General features: G+C 26.2%; 1 protein-coding gene across 2 annotated transcripts in view; it reads right to left on the bottom strand.

The window, feature by feature from the left end:
- The window catches only part of LOC107166568 (uncharacterized), a 238,667-nt gene that overhangs the window by 134,798 nt on the left and 82,312 nt on the right, over positions 1 to 21,557 (bottom strand). For both annotated transcript variants that reach the window (XM_089229101.1, XM_089229100.1), the window contains exons 4-5: positions 15,143 to 15,250; positions 6,523 to 6,611 (exon numbers count right to left, since the gene is read on the bottom strand). In XM_089229101.1, coding sequence (XP_089085227.1) covers positions 6,523 to 6,611; positions 15,143 to 15,250 — 197 coding nt within the window. The remainder of the gene's footprint in view (positions 1 to 6,522; positions 6,612 to 15,142; positions 15,251 to 21,557) is intronic.

Below are 21,557 nucleotides of genomic sequence, written 5' to 3' on the forward strand. Positions count from 1 at the left end.
CAAACAATTTTACCGGATAGTGACTTGCTAAGAAAACTCAAATAATTGGCTTTAACTCTTTAACTAGTGAAGACAATTTTAGCGATAATAGAACATGATAATAATCATGTGATATAATTAGCAAGTGATACAATTTTAATATATTATTACCTAGCAAAAAACAATAATTTACACTGTAAACTTTCTTTGAAGTAACTTAGATAATGGTTTGTGAATTCCACAATTCAGATAAACATTCTACAAAAAGTACAGTACAACAACTTAATTGGTATAACCAATTTATATTAAGAACAAACGTTAAACACGTCTAATAAAATATATTTAGTAACTTGTATCATAATGCATATACTTGCGAAAATATGGTTGTTTGATTTCGAGCACAACATAAATCGGTCAACGGTTATTATCAATACCGTTATCAATAAAAATATACACATAATACGTTCGTTCGTACTTCGTAATCGTAATGTGCTCGAGAGAAAAACGTCCGTTTTTAAATAAAATCTTTTCGTTTAAATAATAAAATAGTTTTCGAGTAAATCATAAAATATACTTTATTCCTACCTTCGGGTCTCGCCCGTAAAACATTTCGAAAGAAAACAATGGTTAAGGTTAATTATGTATTAAAAATATATTACTGAGGTCACTAACCATACATATTATTATTAACAACAGGCGAAATGCGTTGAACTGGAGTTTTTCATGTCGCTATATCGTAAGGATATAATTATATAATATAGTAAATGATTAAATAATAATAATAGGTACTCATATTCATTAATATACATTATTATATACGGTATAAAAGGTTTTAGAATCATATAAGTATAAGTATATTGCATGTTTAATGTATATGCATCATGTTTAAGACTTAACATATACAGTACTACAGTAGATATAAAAAAAATCAAGCCGCAATAGGTAGTATTAAACAATTCATTTTTACGTTTATTAAATTCAATGATACTCTTTTTTTATAAATGTACACTACTTTAGTATTTTTTTTTTTTTGTTTTTATGCGAGTACACAAGTTTACGCTGTTAAATATCCTTTCATGGGTAATAACAAAACCGACGTACTACACTACTTATTCAGTTATACACCAGAACATATAAATATGTACATAAATGGCAATTAATTGGAATTTTGCGAGTAGAGAGCTGTCTTGCAACTAGAGTATCACAGTGTGGTGATATATAAATGTATACTTATACCAAACTGATAATGCTATTTAATTTAAAAATCTTTTGACATGGAAAATTAAGTTCTATCTTAAGGTCATTCAGACATGATAAATGTTTTTGAAGTCGTTAAATTAATTTCATTATTTTAAACAAAACCAATTTCATTTGTGCGAATATCTTAACAACTTAAATATAAATGAACGGCTGTTCATAAATTTAGTTATACATTATATATATATATATATATATATATATATATAGATGTAAATATGTAATATGTACATTTTACACTTATATTATATAGTAGGTACATGTATACAAAATAAATTAAACTAAAACTTTTTTGAAAAAAAATTCTTTTGAGCAATTTATCTTTTAAATATATTATTCATATTTGGAAACGTGTAGCCAAGTAAATTTATGTATAACGGGAGAAAAAATTGATATTTCATAGCATTATGTTTTTTTATTTTGTGTACGGTACATCTGAAAATGAAATAATATATATTATTATTATATACCTAAGTGAAACAAAATAAAAAATACCTCGCGATTTAACCTGTTAAATTATGTATATGAATTTAAGACACATCGTTTTCAGAGTGAACAAAAAACAAATAATAAAATTATCAAGGGCGAACCGATAACAACATATAATTATACGTATCTTATTGTTCCTAATCATAGTCGAATACATTAAATACAGTAAATTGAAAAACAATTTAGATCCTGGAAACTTATAGTATTCTGAGAAAATTAAACCAAACAATGATGAAAACGAATGTTTTTAGTATATTTCCAAGAGTAAAATCTCCACCTGTGTAACTAATAGTTCTTTGACTAATCGATTTGCAGTTTTTGTACGAGGCCTTCAATGACGATTTTTTATAAAAAGATAATACATAATATTAAAAATGTTATACATTCTCCATTAAAATCGAAATAAAATCATATAAAAAATAAAATTTATCTATATGTAGTACATATTATGTACAGATACAACTAAATCCATGCCTGGTAACTTAAATAAGAGACTAAAAAGCACTGAATAAGTCCAATTATTTGGTATACCAAAATATACAATAACCAACAAGGTCCGATTAACGAAAGCTGCCTCGCCATGTAAAGTGTAAATATTTATAAACCTACTATCAATTTGTATTATTGTAGCCTATATTATATATAGAATACAGATAGATAGGTAGATAGCCAATCTCTTTTAATAAATAATAATATTAAAAAATATTTCAATCACGCATATTGTTAAAAAAAAACAGAAATTATTACGTTTGACGTTTAAATTTCACATAATTCAGATTATTTAATCAAACTCGTCGATTAAAATAATATATTGTATTTATAGAGTTTAAATAAAATATAAATTAATGATTTTATGCATTTGATAACTTTTTTTACCATATAATTCATTTTTTTTATGAAATATAAATTTATATATTATTTATTGGGAGATAAAATTAAATGTGTTTTACAATAACCAATATGTCACATAAATATTACATAAGACATACTTTAGTCTATATAATTTAAAATTAAATATTCTACAAACTATTTCAGTTCTTTCTTCAATGTATACCGATAGGTACTCAATTTTGTTATGTACACTTTGTAGTATGCACAGCATAAATCACAATCTCTTAAAATTGTTTGCAATAAATTCTTCAGTTTAATACGTCGAAGTTCTGTACTATGTTTCGTATGAAATATGCAGGATGAAAAGGATACTGAAAATTCCATTACGATGGTAGTTCTATCAGGATGGAACTAAATTTAAAAACTTTCTTACACTAAAAATAATATAGGTACTTGATACGAAATCAAAACTAGACATCAAACCCAAATACACAAGAGACTTATCCAATAACATATAATATTGCTTTAACTTTCAATTTCTATCAGTTTTTCTACAGCTAGGTCTATAAATACTTATTACTAACATTGTTATCAAAATTAAAATCAAAAGTGGTATTTAATAATAATATACATATAGAGGGTTAATTAAGAATAATTAAAAAATAATATAACTTGCAAACAACGTGCTATAATTATAATATGTTAAAGATTGAAATGGTTAAAAATTAACTATCTATATGTAATTGATAATTCCAAAAAAAAGCCCATAGGAAAATATTGCACACTACAGGTTAAAACGTATGGTTTCAATTCGGGTTAAATATTCGAAAATTAATATGGATCAGATTTGTTTGTGTAATTTTAATAAAATTACTCAAAAAATCTCGAGTAGAATAGAATATATGTCTGATTCATACTTTTATGTAAAACTATACTTAACGAAAACGTTTTTCAAATTATTTTCATTTTACTATAAGCTTGTCATTATTCACATGGGGTAAATATTTACCCAATACAAAGATGTGCCTAACATTTTTATCGGATTTCTAACGTGTTTACATTAATCAGTACCTCCAGATAACATAATTGAATATAAATGTATTTATATATTTATATATTTATATATGTAGGTTTATATAATCTAATAGGGTAAATTTATACTCCCCGAGACTAAAACTAGCAGTGGAAACCACTTGAGTTGTCATGGGTTAAAATTTACCTACTGCATATTATACATACGTTATTAATGAAAAATCTTGAAATTCGAATGATTCTAACAAATTGGTATATCGTAATAAATATTTATAAAATTAACAATTAAATATTTATTATACCTAGTGCACATACAAATATTTTATTTTAAAAGTATAACGTATAAGAGTGTTGGAATTAATTCAATTGGTAATATATTAATGGGTGTATAAAGAAGAAAACGTGTCAAGATATCAGTCAAATACATAAAAAATCTGGATAAACTATAAACTAACGGAAATACATTTATACGACATAAATTATTAATACAAATTAAATATATAAAGTAACAATATTATTGTATTAACATTTGTCTCCATAAATACATATAACGTGTTCAGTGGGACCCATAATTTTCTTGAAGAATTAATAAAAACAAACTACAATAATTTCCAAATGATAAACTCAATAATGAACAGATCGTACAATTTTGCACACTTCGAATCAAACAGGGTGCAATAATAAATACTTATATAATAAGCCTAAAAATGCAATTTGTTTTATACAAAAATAAAATTAGTTTCATTTTTTATTATATTAAAAATAAACCGTTATTTATAATATAGAGCCAAAAAACAAAAATCATATTAAACTTAACTTGTTTCTTTTTGTGTATTTTAAAATTAAAAATTATATATATTTTGACATTCTTCACCACCTGTTCCGCCAAATTCAACCCATCTCAACACCAACTAATATAATTAAGAATATACCAGAATAAAGGAAATAAACTAAGCATAATATGACGTTGTATATTTTGTATATCAAACAACATATAAATAACGTTCATTAACGTTTTATTTTTTACGTGACATAAATAACATAATCTAACTAGAAAATCTCCGTATGAAGATAATAATTACAAAGCTAGAATTTATAAAAACCGACAAAAAATATGCATGAATACATTTTAAAATAATTAGATGAGCGTTTAATTATTACTAAAATACTAACAACTTTCATTTTTTTTTTTTCGTTAAAGAATATAACATACTTTAGTACTCATTAAATATGATAGTTAAACTAGCTCAATTAAAAAAAAATAAAAAATAAATTAATACAATATTTAATTATAAACATCCGTGAATGTATGTTTTTATAACTTTATAAGTACTAAAAGTAAAATAATTATGGTTCGATTAGAAAATTATATAAATACGGCTTATATTACCCAGCTTTATCTAGCTTCAGAAAAGTGGCATACGTATCGACGAATGAAATACAAGTGAATTTTAGTGACCTTACTACTTTGACCTTAATTGACATGCTCTTCCTGGTGTTCATCGTGGGACTAAAACCTCACATAGTAAACATACCATGTAGAGAAACAAATAAAAAAGCTTCGAACAGCAGAGAAAATAGTATTAACGAACGGAATCAGGAACAGATTATGGGATTTTGAGAATGCAATATGTAACAACGCGCTAAATCTCTTCAGAGCAAGTGAATTCCAAAATCTCGTATCAATAGGTATTGACAAGCTATAATTTATCAATAGCAATGCTCGAGGATTGAGATTGGAAATAAATAAGTTATATTTGTTAATGAGGAGAGGGGAGCAGAGATTTATCATTTTTAATTAGAAATTAGAAAAAATGTAATTGTAACAGGATTCGCAGAAGGTACAAAAAATATCGTATAAAGTGTAATTATTTAACTTAACTCTATACCTGAATTTGAAACGATAGGTAACATCTAATTTAAATAGTTTTAAAGAAAAACCAATTAGAAAAAGCGGGAAAGTGGATGTCGCTCTGCTGTACAGTAGGTTACAAATAGGTTACTGTAATGGATGGAATTAAATTTGAAACCAATGATATTATATCATTGTATACGAAAAACGATTCTGAGCGAGCAAATGCCTACCTATATAAACATTCAGTGAAAATGTCAAGTACCCGTGGTAATTTGTTTTAGAATTACGCAAAAATAAGAAAATTGCTAAATGAGAAATGTAGTGAATATCTATTATTTGTAAATTTCAAATGCTCATAAAAATTTAATTTGACTTTCCTGTGGACATTTTAGACAAGCTTTTATAAGGAATCTTGAATAACATTTTCACATTTTAGATATAAAAGAAAAACTTTTATAAATTTCTTTTTAAGATAATTTGAACGTTGCCGTAACTTTTACGTATTTAGTAATAATTTGAACTTTAAATGCTTTTAAAAAAATCGTGTTTATGTATTTTTAATATTTTTCAATTGCTATTGTAGCAATATGTTAGGAGCCTCGTATTAAATTTTCATGCTTTTCTCCCAAACAAATAAATGTATACATATATATTATATATGTATTATTCGTAAATCGATAGAAGAGTAGACAACTTACTATAAATAATATCTAACGTACCTAAATAATATTATAACTTAGATAGGCAGCTATTTTCATTTTGACAAAAAATACAGCTATCCTATTTTTGCTTAGGGCGGCAGTATAATGTTATATCATATTATAGCCATAACAGTATCACCACAATATATTATTATCAACACTTTTACAAGAAAGAAAAAAACATGCAAACGCACACGAATATTCTAAGCAGATGTCGTAACTATTATTTCTAGTGCGTAATAACGTTTACGGCGACGTTTGTGACGTTCAAACACTATGCGCATAACACAAAATGTAATATCGTATAAAATAATAATGGTATAATCTAATATGACAATAATAATAATAATATGTAACGCAATACTTCGGTTCACTTACCAGCGGTGACGTTGACCACGGGAACTTCACATTTTCCGCCAGTGAATCCGGCAGGACAATTGCATATCGCGATCGACCGGCCGACATGTCTGAAAGAACACACACGTTATAAACGTTTCAGCATAGAATTCCATTAATTAAACTTCACGGATATTTGTTTAGCAACATAGGCCCTGTCAACAGTTTAGGCAGCTCATTTATCACACTTATGCACAATGCACATAAACATAATATTATTGTATATTTATATGAAAAATGTGAGTGTGTATATGTGTGTAATTGTGTATTACAAACCACTTCTACAATACAATCCGTGAAGTTTTTTTAATCATTATTGTTATTGCATTATTATATTCCAACCACAAATTTTTATATTTTTACTCTTCGAGCCAGTCGTCGTTTCTTGCAACCGGAATATACTCGTACCTATTATTCAAGTGCTTTATGCGTATATCATATTGTTTTACAAATTGATTTTTTTAAAGATTAACATTTTTTTCTTATGGTTTTCATAGTAGTAAAAATATATACATTTTTAGTTGTGAAATCAATAAAGTTAATATTTTTTGAGAAAATCTGCGGTGTTTATCGTTAATACCTTGTTACTCGTAATACCTTGTACGCTATAAGCTAAAATAGTTGCCGTTGTGTTCAGGATTTCAGACTCCAGATTCTAGGAAAGAATGAATCAGCGAGCTTCCAACTAAAATTATTAATTCACTGGGTATAATCTGGAGTTGTTGTTGAAAAATAGAATTTAAAAACATAAATAAAAAGAAAAAGAGTTTTGGGTGAAATGGTCATGTAGGTATTTGATGGAGCCATGGACCCACCACCAATGCAACGATGATTATTGCGTAATATAACTATGATTATTATTTCCAACGAAATGAGTACTATACGAAAAACATCGATTTTTTTCTATCCATTGAAACCGAAAAAATAATAAATAATAACGCTCGATGATTTATGTGACTTGTCAACAGTGTCGTAAATATTAAGTATTTAAAAAAGCTAAAGTTTTGGATAATTCCCTCAACGATCAAATTCTGCTCTACTAAACATTCGGAGTTCTGATTTCGGTCCATTATGGAAAATCACATTGTCCAAAAACATTTTAAACCATCAGATGTGGTTTAACTCCATCTGCCGTGTGGGCCTTATTTTAAGTACGTTAAAAATTAAAAATCAACACACTTCACTACACATACGAGTGTGTGACTATAGATCGTATTTAATTGTTGGTTTATATTTTCTTATTGTATCAATATAAGTATTAAATTAAAGAAGATCGATATCTATAATTTCTAAAATACATGTTCATCAATCGTTTAATGAAGTACATTAACTAGTTTACAATTTTATAGTAGGAAATTTCAACTTTCGATTAATTTTTTTCTATTTGTGTTGATAAAATATATGTTTCTAGAAGAAAGTTTAAATTGCAGAAAAACAACGTTCCTTTAACTAAATTTTCCTTACACCCGCTCATAAAGTGGTTTTTAATTAAAAAAATTATTTATCACATATTATTTTGATTTAAATAAATTGTATAATATGCTATGTTTATTAATTAATCATATTTTATAATAATACATTTATAATCACAATAAATTTGTATTCAAGTTTTAATCTTCAAAACCTACTTTTAAGTATTAAGAAAATAATAATAATAATAGAACAAGTTAACGGGGAAGATGAATGATACTATAAATTAGCTTTTAATTGGTCTACCAGTACACTAGCATATTGGTTTAATTACTTAAAATTAAAAACGATAGTTTATGTTTACTGTTTAGTAAGAATCAAAAATACAAAGCATGCACACACAATATGTTGGTTTTTCATTAAATATAAGTTTATCACACAACATTGTAAGACCAACTTAAAATTAAAAACACTCTTAAATTTAATAGCTATATAATCAGCAGATCGAATTAGAATTTAAAATATTATAAAAAGAAAAATAATAAATAATGATTCATCAATTTCCATCACTTTTAAACGTTTATAATGTTTTATACAATATAATAATATGTATGTTGAACGTTGATATAATATATTATATAGTATTATTTGAATAATTTCCATTTTTCCTATACTTAATATCACATAATTTGTAACATATTATAAAGTTTTACTGGATCTCGTATTCAGCTGTTGTCTTATGCAGTGACATGTTGAATCATAATATATTATTTCATACGATCTAATAGGCGATTTTTTAAAACTCCCATTGGTGTTAAATTACTACTATATTACATTTCTTTCTCAAAAACTTATCTTGGGAGAGGAGAATTTAAAACCAATGGTATTAAATTCCTTCAATAAACTTTTTAATTTAATTTAATTTATTTAATAATTATAGTCATTAAAATATATGTTGTGTTTGCTATATTGTATAATTATTATTATGTTCAACTTGTAATAATATAAACATTAAATATACAATTATATGAATAATAATATAAACTCGTGAAACGAAAATGGTATTATGGTTGTCAAAGCAATAAAAGAGCAATTTAAAAAAAAGTTTCTACTTAAGTCACACATTTATGGTTTATTGGAATCTTTATGTGATAAAATACAACTCCTATCTTATTATATTATTTTTATTTTGAAAGGTATTATTTATACAGGCTAATTAATTTATGTTCCATGTATACATATTAGTATTTTCTATCTTTATGCCAAAAATAGATTTTTAATGTTTTTTTTGTTTGTGTATAGTAACATAGTAGCACAGGTTTTATTTTCAAACACTGAAAAAATGTATAAGTCTTTGATGTATAACATTTTATGAGATAATATTAATCTAAAGTTTAGAACCACTGATCTAAACATACCACAGAATATTAATCGATACTTTCACTTAAATTCCATCTTCTTTAAAACCTAATATAACATTTTTTGAATATTATATTCTGTATAAAAATGTAACTTTTGAACCATATTAATAATTCATAGTTTAAAATCAATAAATGAATATATACACATATAGTTATAAATAAATAAAAACTATGAAGTATTAAAAAGAAATAACATGCTGGTATTTTCTTGAAATAACCAATCGTATAGGTATTTAATAACTGTTAATTTTAACATTTTAAGCAAAGCATTGCACCCCGAACATTTATATTAATTTCGAATTCTTGGGTGCAGGTTATTTTAGAGTATATAAATACCTAACTAAATAACAACTTTTAACAAATGTTTGGGTGTTAATAAAACAGTTATTATTCGTGTTAATATGAGAGATTAGTAGTTCAGATAAACCCTAATTTGTAAAATGTGTACTTAATTTTTCAAGTATCGGTTAAAGTATTATGTATAATTCATTAGAAAATTGTAAAAAATCCAACAAATTCAATAATGCAAAAAGCGGGTAAGTGGATGTCGCTCTGCTGTACATTAGAGGGTGGGGTGAACCTCTGATTAAGGTAGGTTAAATTTGAATGCAATGATGGGTATCATTGTATACGAAAAACGATTCTGAACGAAGATGATTTGTCAGTCTAGGATATATTATATTTAAATATTGTCATATATTCTATTTTGAAACAAATATTTTATTTTTCAATTAGGACGCATTTTGCATAAGGCATGGTTAATCAATTTATCCAAAAACATTGCGTATAGTTATCATAATTCATAATACCTTATATTATCATAGATATACATATACCTGGTTTGAGGATAAATCGTTAAAGTTACGCGATTTCATAAAAATTTAAAACTCAAAAGCTCAAAACATTTTTCCTGCAATTATGAGGTTTCTCTATAGCTAATTGAAGGAAAACTTAGTGTTCTATTTTTAAACCTTAGTTATAAACATAAAAATTTTTATGATTTTTCAACTTCAAAATTACTTGCGTTTTCGACAGATTTCGTAAAAATTTGAACTATAAACGCTTATAAAACAAAATTGTGACTAACGATTTTTAATTTTTTTTTAGCTAAAATAAGAACAACTCATAAGGAACCTTGTATTAAATTTTCAAGTTTTTTTGGTCATACGTTTTTTTTCCGACACTTCAAAAAAAAAATTCTCAAAAAAATTTCAGTGGTCTATAAATAACTCAAAAAAAGTTGAAAATTCTTGAAAATTAAACTGTACATAGATAACACTAACATAAATATTTGGTAAAAATTTCAAGTATTTACAGAGATTATTTTTTGAATTACACCCATATAAAAAAATTGATTTGGTCGAAAACTGGTTTTGCGTAAAAATTCCCGTTTTTCTGTCACAAAAAAAAAAAAAAACACATCATCGTAAATTTAATACATTCATCACTGCGTTCAGAATCTAATAATAACACAAAGAAAAAATTATAAATTATAAAAAATTACAATACACAATAGCACTAATCAAACACAATAATTTGAAGAAAATAATGATTCATAACGCAAGACACAATTTATCACATAACAAGTGAACGGATATCAGTTGTTTAAAATAGGCTTAAATATTCAATAATGAATAAATTATGATTTCACGATTTCTGGGAAATAAGCAAATATCGCTTGAGTCAAAAAACGTGACAATATTTTGCAAATTCATCGCATATAATTCCAAATTGATTGAAATTTCCATTTAAATCATTATAATATTATAATTTATAAACCTTTTTTGTAAAAATAAACTTTTATACTCGTACTTCGCAAAGAAAAAAAATATTGATATACAAATAATAATAATTATAAAATCCAATCAGAAATAGTTTTAAATTTATTTGAAAAATATTGCCATATGTGTTAAAAAATAATAAAAAGTCGTGAAGCAGCTACACTTTAAGCCACTTTCCTCCTTCCTCTCCCCCAAAAAAAGATAAAAAGCCTCTAAGGTTTTAACAATATATTATTATAATAAAAATAATATTACTATATTTTTATCAATTCATCGAAAAATTAACTGTTTTATGCTTGAAATACGTACGTATGTAGTAAAATTATTTACGCTCAGAGTCAACGCTTAAAGCTTACAAGTATTTTATTCGTATTAAGTAAGCTGTTGTCTATTTAAAGATTATTATCTTTGAATAGTTGGTAAGTACTTCCAACTGCATGATTAGTTTTTGTTACGTCTCACAAAGTTTTGCGGAAATGAATCTCGCGATATGATTTGCACGTGTTGACTAGTGGCCTTACAAAACCCGAAGAGAATAGAGTCAATAAGGAACAAAACCTAGAAAAGAGAACAAACACAAATGCTTGCTCAGGTGAATATTTACACCATCCTTCGTCATCATTTCCAGGTTATTGTTGGAAAAACGATAGGCGAGCATGATTATTGTGTAAACCCCAGTGGAAGAAAAACAAGACGATGTTATAAATAAGCGCTCATTCATAAAACCGTCCGTCATCTCACGTCAGTCTCCGTATTATATTAGGTAACCATGGTAATATCAATCTGTCTGGAAAATTAAAATTGTATTTTCCCCAAATATTTACTATACTAGGTGTGTAAAGACAGTAGAAAGGTGGTTGTCGTAAATTATTCACATTGGTTCTAATGCATGATTTCTAATAACGCGAATAGCATCATTATAATATATTATTAATGCTATATTATTTTCTATATTAAAATGAACTAATAGGAACTGATATCTGAGCGATAATCGGAATCAATGACTTACGATATTGCTATTATATTATAAATATTGAGAACAAAGTGACAATGACGGAACCAAGTTAAACAGATGCTCGATAATTTAATAATGAACAAGCAAAATAAATGTAAAACTTATTGTCATGAATGACTAACATGCATATGAAATATATCTGCCAACTTTTCCAAGCCGCGGCTAACAGGCTATATATTAGCTTAATATAACATCAAAAATATAGTGACAAAGATAGAACTAAGTTAAACAGGTGCTCGATAGTAAATTGAATATCGAACGAACAGCAAGCAAAATAAATGTAAAACTTTTTGTCACGAATGACTAACATATACATATAAAACATTTCTTCAAACTTTTCCAGACCGCGGCTAACTAGAACTATATTAGTTTAACAATAGTGTGTTTTATATGTTTTTTTTGAAAACACATATTGACTATTGAAATTACTCTGAAAAAATATTTTGTAAGAGTACTCAATTGATCAGAAATCGAACATAGATGGTAATTTTTTTGCGTAAGAATTAGTGAGTTGAAAGTAATATTTTGGAAAATAACTTGAAAAAATTTAATTTGTACACAAATAATACTTCAACTACATTGAATTTTTTAGAATACAACAAATTATTGTTTGAAAATATAATTTTTTCATATTTGTGATTTGAATAAATGTGAATGGGCATTCTTAAATAATAGATCAAAGATGTGAACATGTGCGTATTCTTATGGTGACGACACTTTCCGCATGCCAATGACTATATATGCTACTGCCAATTTATAAAAAAATATATTAGTTCATGTACAGTTTATCATATATTAATAATAGTCAGCACTGGTAATGTATTCCTCTAGATTAGTCTATTCTTTCTACAGATAAATGTTTTGTACTTGTGTAAAATATATTAGAATTATAAATATATTAGTTTATTATTTAGCACTCTCCACTTAAATAAATTTCGTAAATTAACCGAAAAATTAAGATATATCACGTGAATACCACAAATGTTACATAACTCTGAACTCAATAGCTATACCACCTATCAAATACTGGGTTAGTCTTTAATATCTTAGCATAGCTTTACATTTTCTAATCATCAGTATTTTTGAGTAAAAAAAAGATACATATCAATACAAATTTATGTAGTGTGATATTTTATCAAGATTAGTAGGGTTTAAGACATATTGTTTTGTAATAATTTACGGTATGGCCTATATTATATTTTTAATTGGTATAAATGATAATAGATCATAGACAGAATATTCAAATTCCAAACAATATTCGTGCACAATAAATATATAAATTCTCTAAAAGTAATCACTATGTTAATTTCACATAAAAAAATTGTATCGACAAATTAAAATCAAAAAGTAATTCGACAATTGTATATATTACATTTTCCTGAACTATTATTGTGTATGTTATAAAATAAAAACACCAAGCGTGTGTTATTAAAATATTAATGTAGTAATAGTGTCCATGATTAAAAAAGCAATAACAAATATGAAAATTCATTATTAAAAAAGCTTTATATTTTTTTTTTTTGACCCTTGTGAAATCATGCATTTTATAGTTTTAAATAACAATAAATATTTGAAATGGAATTTATAATTTAATGAACAAGCCACTCCAATAGTTCCAATAGATTGTAACGGCTCTTCGGGATCAATGGCAATTAAAATTATAAATTCCTAATAAATCAGTGACCCATTAATTTAGCAGAAATTATGGTAACTCAAGTTAAAAACTCAGTTATTTTGTGTTATTGGTGGGTTTTTAAAATTTATTTTCAGTGTAGGATTCTTTTTTTTATAGCCTCGAATTTTAAATATTGTACAACAATATGTCAAGTATTTTTCATAAACTCAAAATTCAAAACTTTTGGATATTTGTACTTAAAATTGACAACAGCGTATTTTAACATAAAACACATATTGATTTTTTTTAAGCATTTTTTAATTTGAGCAAAAATATTTAATTAGTTTGTAACACATATAAGCACATAAATCAAAGAAAATAAGTTTCTTTTTTAATTAATAATACCTACTTAGATACTTAATAAGTATCTGCTAAAAATAGTACAAAAAAAAAAAAAAAAAAAAAAAATAAACACTATCGAGGATATTAACGGTTGATACAAATAATAAAAACAAAAAACAAAAATGAAAATGAAAAAAATGAAGAAGAAAGTTTCTACCTTTTAACTTACAAAACTCAGCCAAGGTCAAAGTTTTAAAAATAAAGGAATCGGATTATTGTATCAAAAGAAACAATGTAGATCTTTATATATAAAAATATTATGGAAAAGTTAAAATGTTTTCGGCTTGATGTTTCATGATCTAACTTTACATTAAAAAATATACATACCATTAATAATTCTCGCATATATCTTATTATATCATAATATGTTATTAAATAGTATTCGTACAGCATACCATCGACGAACTTCGTACGAATTAACCATAGTTTAAATTTTTTGCGATGTATAATTTATTTGACTGGTCCGTATAACTGTATTATACAATAATCGGAAAGACAAATTATAAACGAGGAGTGACCCATGTGTGACTGGTTGGGTGACAAAACTACCAGTAATTTTTATACACCGAGTTTTCAGGGACAGACTCAAAGGTCACAAAATCTAAGTACAGAAGTCAGACCAACCCGCAATATTGCAGACTAGCCCTGTTGGTCACGAACATATATTAAAAGAAATTAATATAATATAATCGTTTTAAAACTATTGAACTTGTATGTATAAAAAAAAAATTAAAAAAATATTGAACATGGTTTAGGCATTTGTTTTAGGATATAGGTTTTGACACTTAGAAATATATAAATAGGTACCAATGATTATCAATTGTCATGTGTACTCGTATTATACCTTATTTGTTATAAGAATAATCATTGATTTTGTTTTATTTAGTTTTTAACATAAAGAGCTATTCCTGAAGAAATTTTAAATACTTAGATACGTCTATAACTAAGTGAAATTTACCTGCAAACTCCACCGTTCTCGCAGGAATCTGTATTGTTCAGCTTGCAAATCGGACCATATCCACAATCCTCACCAGAAAATCCAGGAAAACATGAACATTTATATTTTCTGGAATTACAAATAAATCATTTAGTAAATTGTGCTTACACATTTCATAATACATTAATAAATTATAAAATACATATGTAGGTACTATCATATTCAGTATAGGTAGTTAAATAATAATACCTATAGTTTATATTAAAATGAACCATTCAATAATTAATTTCAATTCAGACTCAATTTATGTTTAGAATGTTTAGATTTAGTTTTTAAACCATCAAATATTGGAAATTTCTAAAATGTATTATTTGAATCATCTCAAATTTATCGTCACCTGTATGCATGTATAATATGTGTTTTATAAAATATCTGTGGTCATAATTGAAAGCTATATTTTAAGTGGTCATTAGATTTCGATTTAAGTCGATTTAAACTTAATTTCTGTGCATATTAATAATGCGTATACATATATCTAATTACCCATTTCAAGTCGACACGAACTTTATTTTATAATAATAAAATTAATACAATGCCAAATTTTTAAAAACTGATATTGTGAAACAATAAATAAAGTTTAAAAAAAAATAGCGATATGTTAACTTGAAAAGTAGAAAGTAAAAACCAAACTTAAATTAAATATTCCATTGTACAGAATATTCGATTTAACATAAACTAAACTAAACTGCGGTTGGGCCATACCACCTAACCTATACTACGATGTAATTACAGTAATAGGTACCACATGAGTGTATTAAAATCCATAAGATGAATCGATTAGTGCATGTTAATGAGAAATATAATAAATTCCAATGACGGAAATAATACTCAACTCTTATAATAGGTCATCTTTCGTTGCTATACAAACCTTCGCACATGTTTAGGATTTATAATATAAGTGTAAGGGGATTGCAGACAGTTATTTTAGCCAACACATACCAATCTTTTTTCAAACATAGTAATCGACCTAGTTATATTATAATGCTTTTATAACTTATATAAATATATATATATATATATATATATATATAACTATACTTTATAACTGATTTGAATTCGCTATTATGTCTACTTGATATCGGACAATTCACTTCTACCGAATTTAACCCCCTAAATTTCCATTTCGAATTCCTTAAAAACCATCACCGATCACCTTATTATAAATATACACCACGAGTAGAATATTAATTTATGATTTATAGTATCTATTCAAACTTATCTGCTAGAAGTTTTTTTTAAAGTGTTATTGTAAAAATGAATAAATACGTAACACGAAAAAGGACTTAAGAATTTATGAATGTTTACTATATATATTGTTCTGTAAATAATAGGAAATAGTTATGCACAGTAGCCATTTATTCAACTTTCTGTGTAGTTACTAGGTACATCATAGGGCAGAGGTTCCCAAACTTTTTTGTCTCACGGCGCTCTTTTTTTAAATAAGATGTTTCATGGTTCCCCTCATAAAAAATAATAAAAAACCAGAACAATTTGTAATATATACTATGAAAATATTTATTAAATTAAAATTATACATATATTATAAGACATTAGTTGTATTAAGATTTAGGTATATATTTATTTGTACCTATATATTAAATTAATGGGATGAATGATAACATTCTATGGCAGCGCGGCGCCCCTGTAAAGACACTACGGCGCACAGTTTGGGAACCGATGGCATAGGGTAATAACTTAGTGAGGTACTCTACGTTTGAACTGGCTATTACATGTATGTTTACTAATTATTACTATAACAATCTCGATCCGGTGTCTACCTTCACCTTCTCCATCCCATTGTTTTCGAAAAAATTTAAAAATTAAAATTCATGATATATTATAGTACCTACCTATAATTTATATAATTTATGTAAATGCCTTATAATATGAATTATATAAATATTCATTACAAACAATATAAATTAAATATTGTTTTCAACCTAAATTTATTATATATATATATATTTATAAATCATAATAAATGTGCGTGTGCCTATAACCATAACAATAATACTATGGCGGGTAACAAAAACTCTAAATAAATATTCATGGTACGAAAGGTGAATTAAAAATAAATAAAACAATTATAAACTCAGAGTTTATTCTTTAATATTTAATATTTAATATCGTATATTATATATTTATATATATATATATACGCATATTAAAACAACGAGTGTTATAATAACCACCTAAAATTTTATAATGTAGGTAAATACATTTATACAGGGTGTCCCACAGAGATCTGACATTCTGACAAATTAAATAACTTTTGTTCTAATCAATATTTTTTAAAAATGTCTTTTAAATATAATCCATAGACACTTGCACTACATTTTTTATTTTTTAATACTGAAATTAAAAAACTTAAAAATTGATAATTTTTTTTCTCGAAATATTCAATATAGCCAATTTGTAAATTTGATTTTCAGAAAAATTTATATGGTAAAAACACTTATTTAAGTCAAAAGGCTGATTTTTTACAATTTTTTTATCAATATTTTCGTTTGGTAAATAATAGTAATTTATAGTTTATACATCACATAGTATTAAAATAAATACAATAAAAAAATAATTCGATTTTAACATGCACTTATTTAAAAATGTTCTTGTAAAATATTTTTAAAAAACTTTATTATTATTTGAAATTAAAAGGTTTCTAACATAAACTAGAACGTAATTTACTTAACGAAAATATTGATATTTAAAAAAATTGTAAAAAATCAGCCATTTGACTTAAATAAGTGTTTTACCATATAAATTTTTCTAAAAATCAGATTTACAAATTGGCTATATTGAATATTTCGAAAAAACTTTTTATCAATTTTTATGTTTTTTTATTTTCAGTATTAAAAAATAAAAAATGTATTCTAAAAATGTAGCGCAAGTATCTATGAATTATATTTAAAAGAAATTTTTTAAAAATATTGATTAGATCAAAAGTTATTTCATTTGTCAGAATGTCAGATCTCTGTGGGACATTCTGTATATACGTCACTACTTTTAAATTGTCATTAAATGAACAAAAATACAGGTCAAACTGCCATTAAGACGAACATTTTTTTTTTTATTGTTTTTAAATCATACAATATATTCATTAATTGTAGTAATAAGCATGATTGCTAATTTAATTACAATAAAATGTCTTGGTTTGTTGAAGAACTCGTTCGCATAATATTATACTACCTAGTATTAATATATAAACATCATACTGTAGGTTTATTTTCTTTTTTTAAATAATTTAAATGTATTCTTATTCAAGTCTTAATATTTTGTAGAATGTGTCCACATTCTATGAGCCTCTTTCTAAGTGCATTGACGTATCCTGTATTGTCGAATTTAAATTTGAACTTAAATATAATTATTTATATATTTGTGATCAGCTAATGTGTTTCTACCTAATTAAGGTTTTTAAATCAATTAAATTAATCCCTTGAATATAATTTATTGTTATTAACTAGTTAAAAAGTAATTTGAATATATTTTTATACAGAAACTAAGGTTATATAAGTCAATATAACCACTCTGTATATTGGCTTTAAATTGTATACTTTCCAAATAACAATAAACATAACTTAATTTTTCAGGAGATAGTGGCCTTTATCTTATTCGTATTATATTATATTCATTTCTCTCCTTTTGAGTAATTTATCATTCTAACCAAAAATTATCTTGCTCGGATACAAGCGTACAATGCCTGTAATTCAATAAATTTTCGCACAAAATAAGTCAACTCAAATTTGTTGTATTCGCTATTTTGCAGGCTTTTATTTACTAGAATAAATTTAAGATAGGTAGTAAAATCAAATTTTCTACGTACACCGATATTGTTTTTAAAAAAAATGTTTCATATTCAAAATTTTGAATAATTTTTTGTGATGGAAGTTTTTTTTTTCAAATATCTTTTAAACTTATGCCTCACATAACATACTTACAAAACCACAAGTACGAGTTATTGAAATCATCGAAAAAATACACGATATCTTTTATGAATATATAGTTATTTTTTTTTAATCATAAATATAAAAGTGTTGCACATCAAATACCGTAGGCACAATTAATAACCTTAAACTTACTACTCGTGGTGTACATCACCGATCGAATCAAGTTCAACGTGGCGTACATAGACATAAAATACGATGTACGTATGTCATATATATATGTTGTACTCGTATTATAAACATATACGATATATACGTATAGATTCGGGATAACTGACCGGTATAAGATTAATCGTCACGTCTTCGTGGCTGCCACCAATCTGTACCCGTAGGTGAAGAATAATAGTGCTATAATAGTCGGGGCCATGTACGACAGCTGGTACTATATATACATATAATATATAGTAATATACAGAAATTTGGAGGAGGGGAGGCTGGTTCAGCTGGAAATCCATTTCGGGGTGGAAAAAAAACAGTAGGTCGTTCAATTAACAACCGAATGAGTGTGTTTGGCAGATGGTTCATCGCGTGGTAAACAGCGAGCCAAATTTAAAAGTTTGGTACCATGTACTTAACATATACAGAGAAGACGCCTCATTCTGTCATCACAATTGTTGAAATAAAACGAGAACCGCTGAAACTTAAGTTCCGTCAGATTATTATATCTACGCGTGTGATTATTGTTCAGAAAGCTGAGAATGAACGATCCGAATGACAAAAAAATAAAAATAAAAATCTCGAGAGCAATTAAACGGGATAGATTCTTTTTATTATATTATTCATCCCAATACACACTTACACAGTTAACTGCAGTTACAAAAAAAAGAATATCTCGAAAACATGACATTTTTACTATATTTACGTAATATAATATACTTATGTTTCTCTATTCTTACATACCTATAAAATATACAGCCGAAAACGCCGTAAAAATAAAGAGGCGCTTGGTCACGTGTAAAGCAAAAAAAAGACAGACGGAATAGCTATTAGCCCATGAGGCTAAATATTATATGCGCACGTTTTTGCGAGTATAATGCCTGTCTGTTTGTCTGTGTTGTCCAAACGGAATAGAATAGATTTTTGAACCGGACGGACGACTATTACATGTAAAATTGTGCCCCGGGGAGCTTTGTGAAATGGCCTTTGCAGAGTATATGCTGATAAATGGCCATGGTTTACGAGAGGTTTACAGATGGTATAGTACATACGGTCGCATTTGGACTTGAGCCATCTTGATACACTATGCGAGAGGAGGTGTGTTTCTTGCTGAGATTCAAGTATAATTGACTATTAAATAATGTAATCAATTAATAAACATACACACACAAAAATTCTTTCGATCGAAAAAATTAATTAATAATAAAAATATATAAACTTCAAATACAACCACTGTAATAGGTCTATTATGTTTTTATTAAATGTTATTAACCTATTTTTTGGCTGTAATAGTTACTATATTGAAATATCCATTTATATCTAATATAATATTCATATTTATCGTCGTTGGGTCACGTAGTTTATGATTTGTTGGTTTATGACAAGTACATTTGAAATCACCTATAGAATGGAAAAGTCGCGCGTAAAATTCCAATTATTTTAGGCTACCGATGTATATAAGAATTTATCAGTTCACTGGGTTTGATGATTTTTAATATGGCAAAATGGTCTACATCTTTTCCATTTGAAGATACAACAGACAACAACGTTACGTCATGTATTTTGAAATCAGGGTATTTGGGTGATATCACTGTATTCTTCCATTTTAACTAACATGTGTTTTTTCCTGGGCGTACAATGTTTAGAGGTGTTATTGATTTCATTTCATATACAACGAGTCGTTTGACTTAAAGAAGAAATTAAACGTGATTGACATTGGATTTAAAAAAATATTTGATTCGATTGACAGCGATTTATTTCATAGGCCATCTTAGAGTTGGTGTGCCACTTTTATCTTAAATAAGATCTTACTCGAGCGGAAGCAGGTAGTTTATTAATCTGTTTAGTAAAGCATTAAAAAAATTTCGGGTCTTGCACAGCATACACAAATATATCTATTCCAGTTGTTTTCTTTTCAATATTTTCATAAATACCATTACTTATTAGTTAAGTAATCAAACCCACGATTGTGTTTTGATTTTTATCGATGACGTTAAGATTTATTTTACGACGTATAGTCGTATACTCGATACAGTTTAATCCTCGAAAATCGTTTAGTTGAAGTTACTAACTGGCGCGTAGTAACACTCTTATAATATTTCTAACATAGCTAAATATAAAAAGTCGTATTCATTTATTCTACATGAAAAAGACAAAATTTGATTATGAGCTTATAATGGGTGCTAATGGGCTTCCACTATGTTTCTGCAATGTTTTCGATCTCGTATTGATTTATCACTAATAAAACACTACATAACTTTATTAGGCAACATTTATCG

This window comes from Diuraphis noxia, unplaced genomic scaffold (genome assembly GCF_037042655.1).
Source record: "Diuraphis noxia isolate RWA-SAM2 unplaced genomic scaffold, SU_Dnox_SAM2 contig0005, whole genome shotgun sequence".
Classification (NCBI taxonomy): domain Eukaryota; kingdom Metazoa; phylum Arthropoda; class Insecta; order Hemiptera; family Aphididae; genus Diuraphis; species Diuraphis noxia.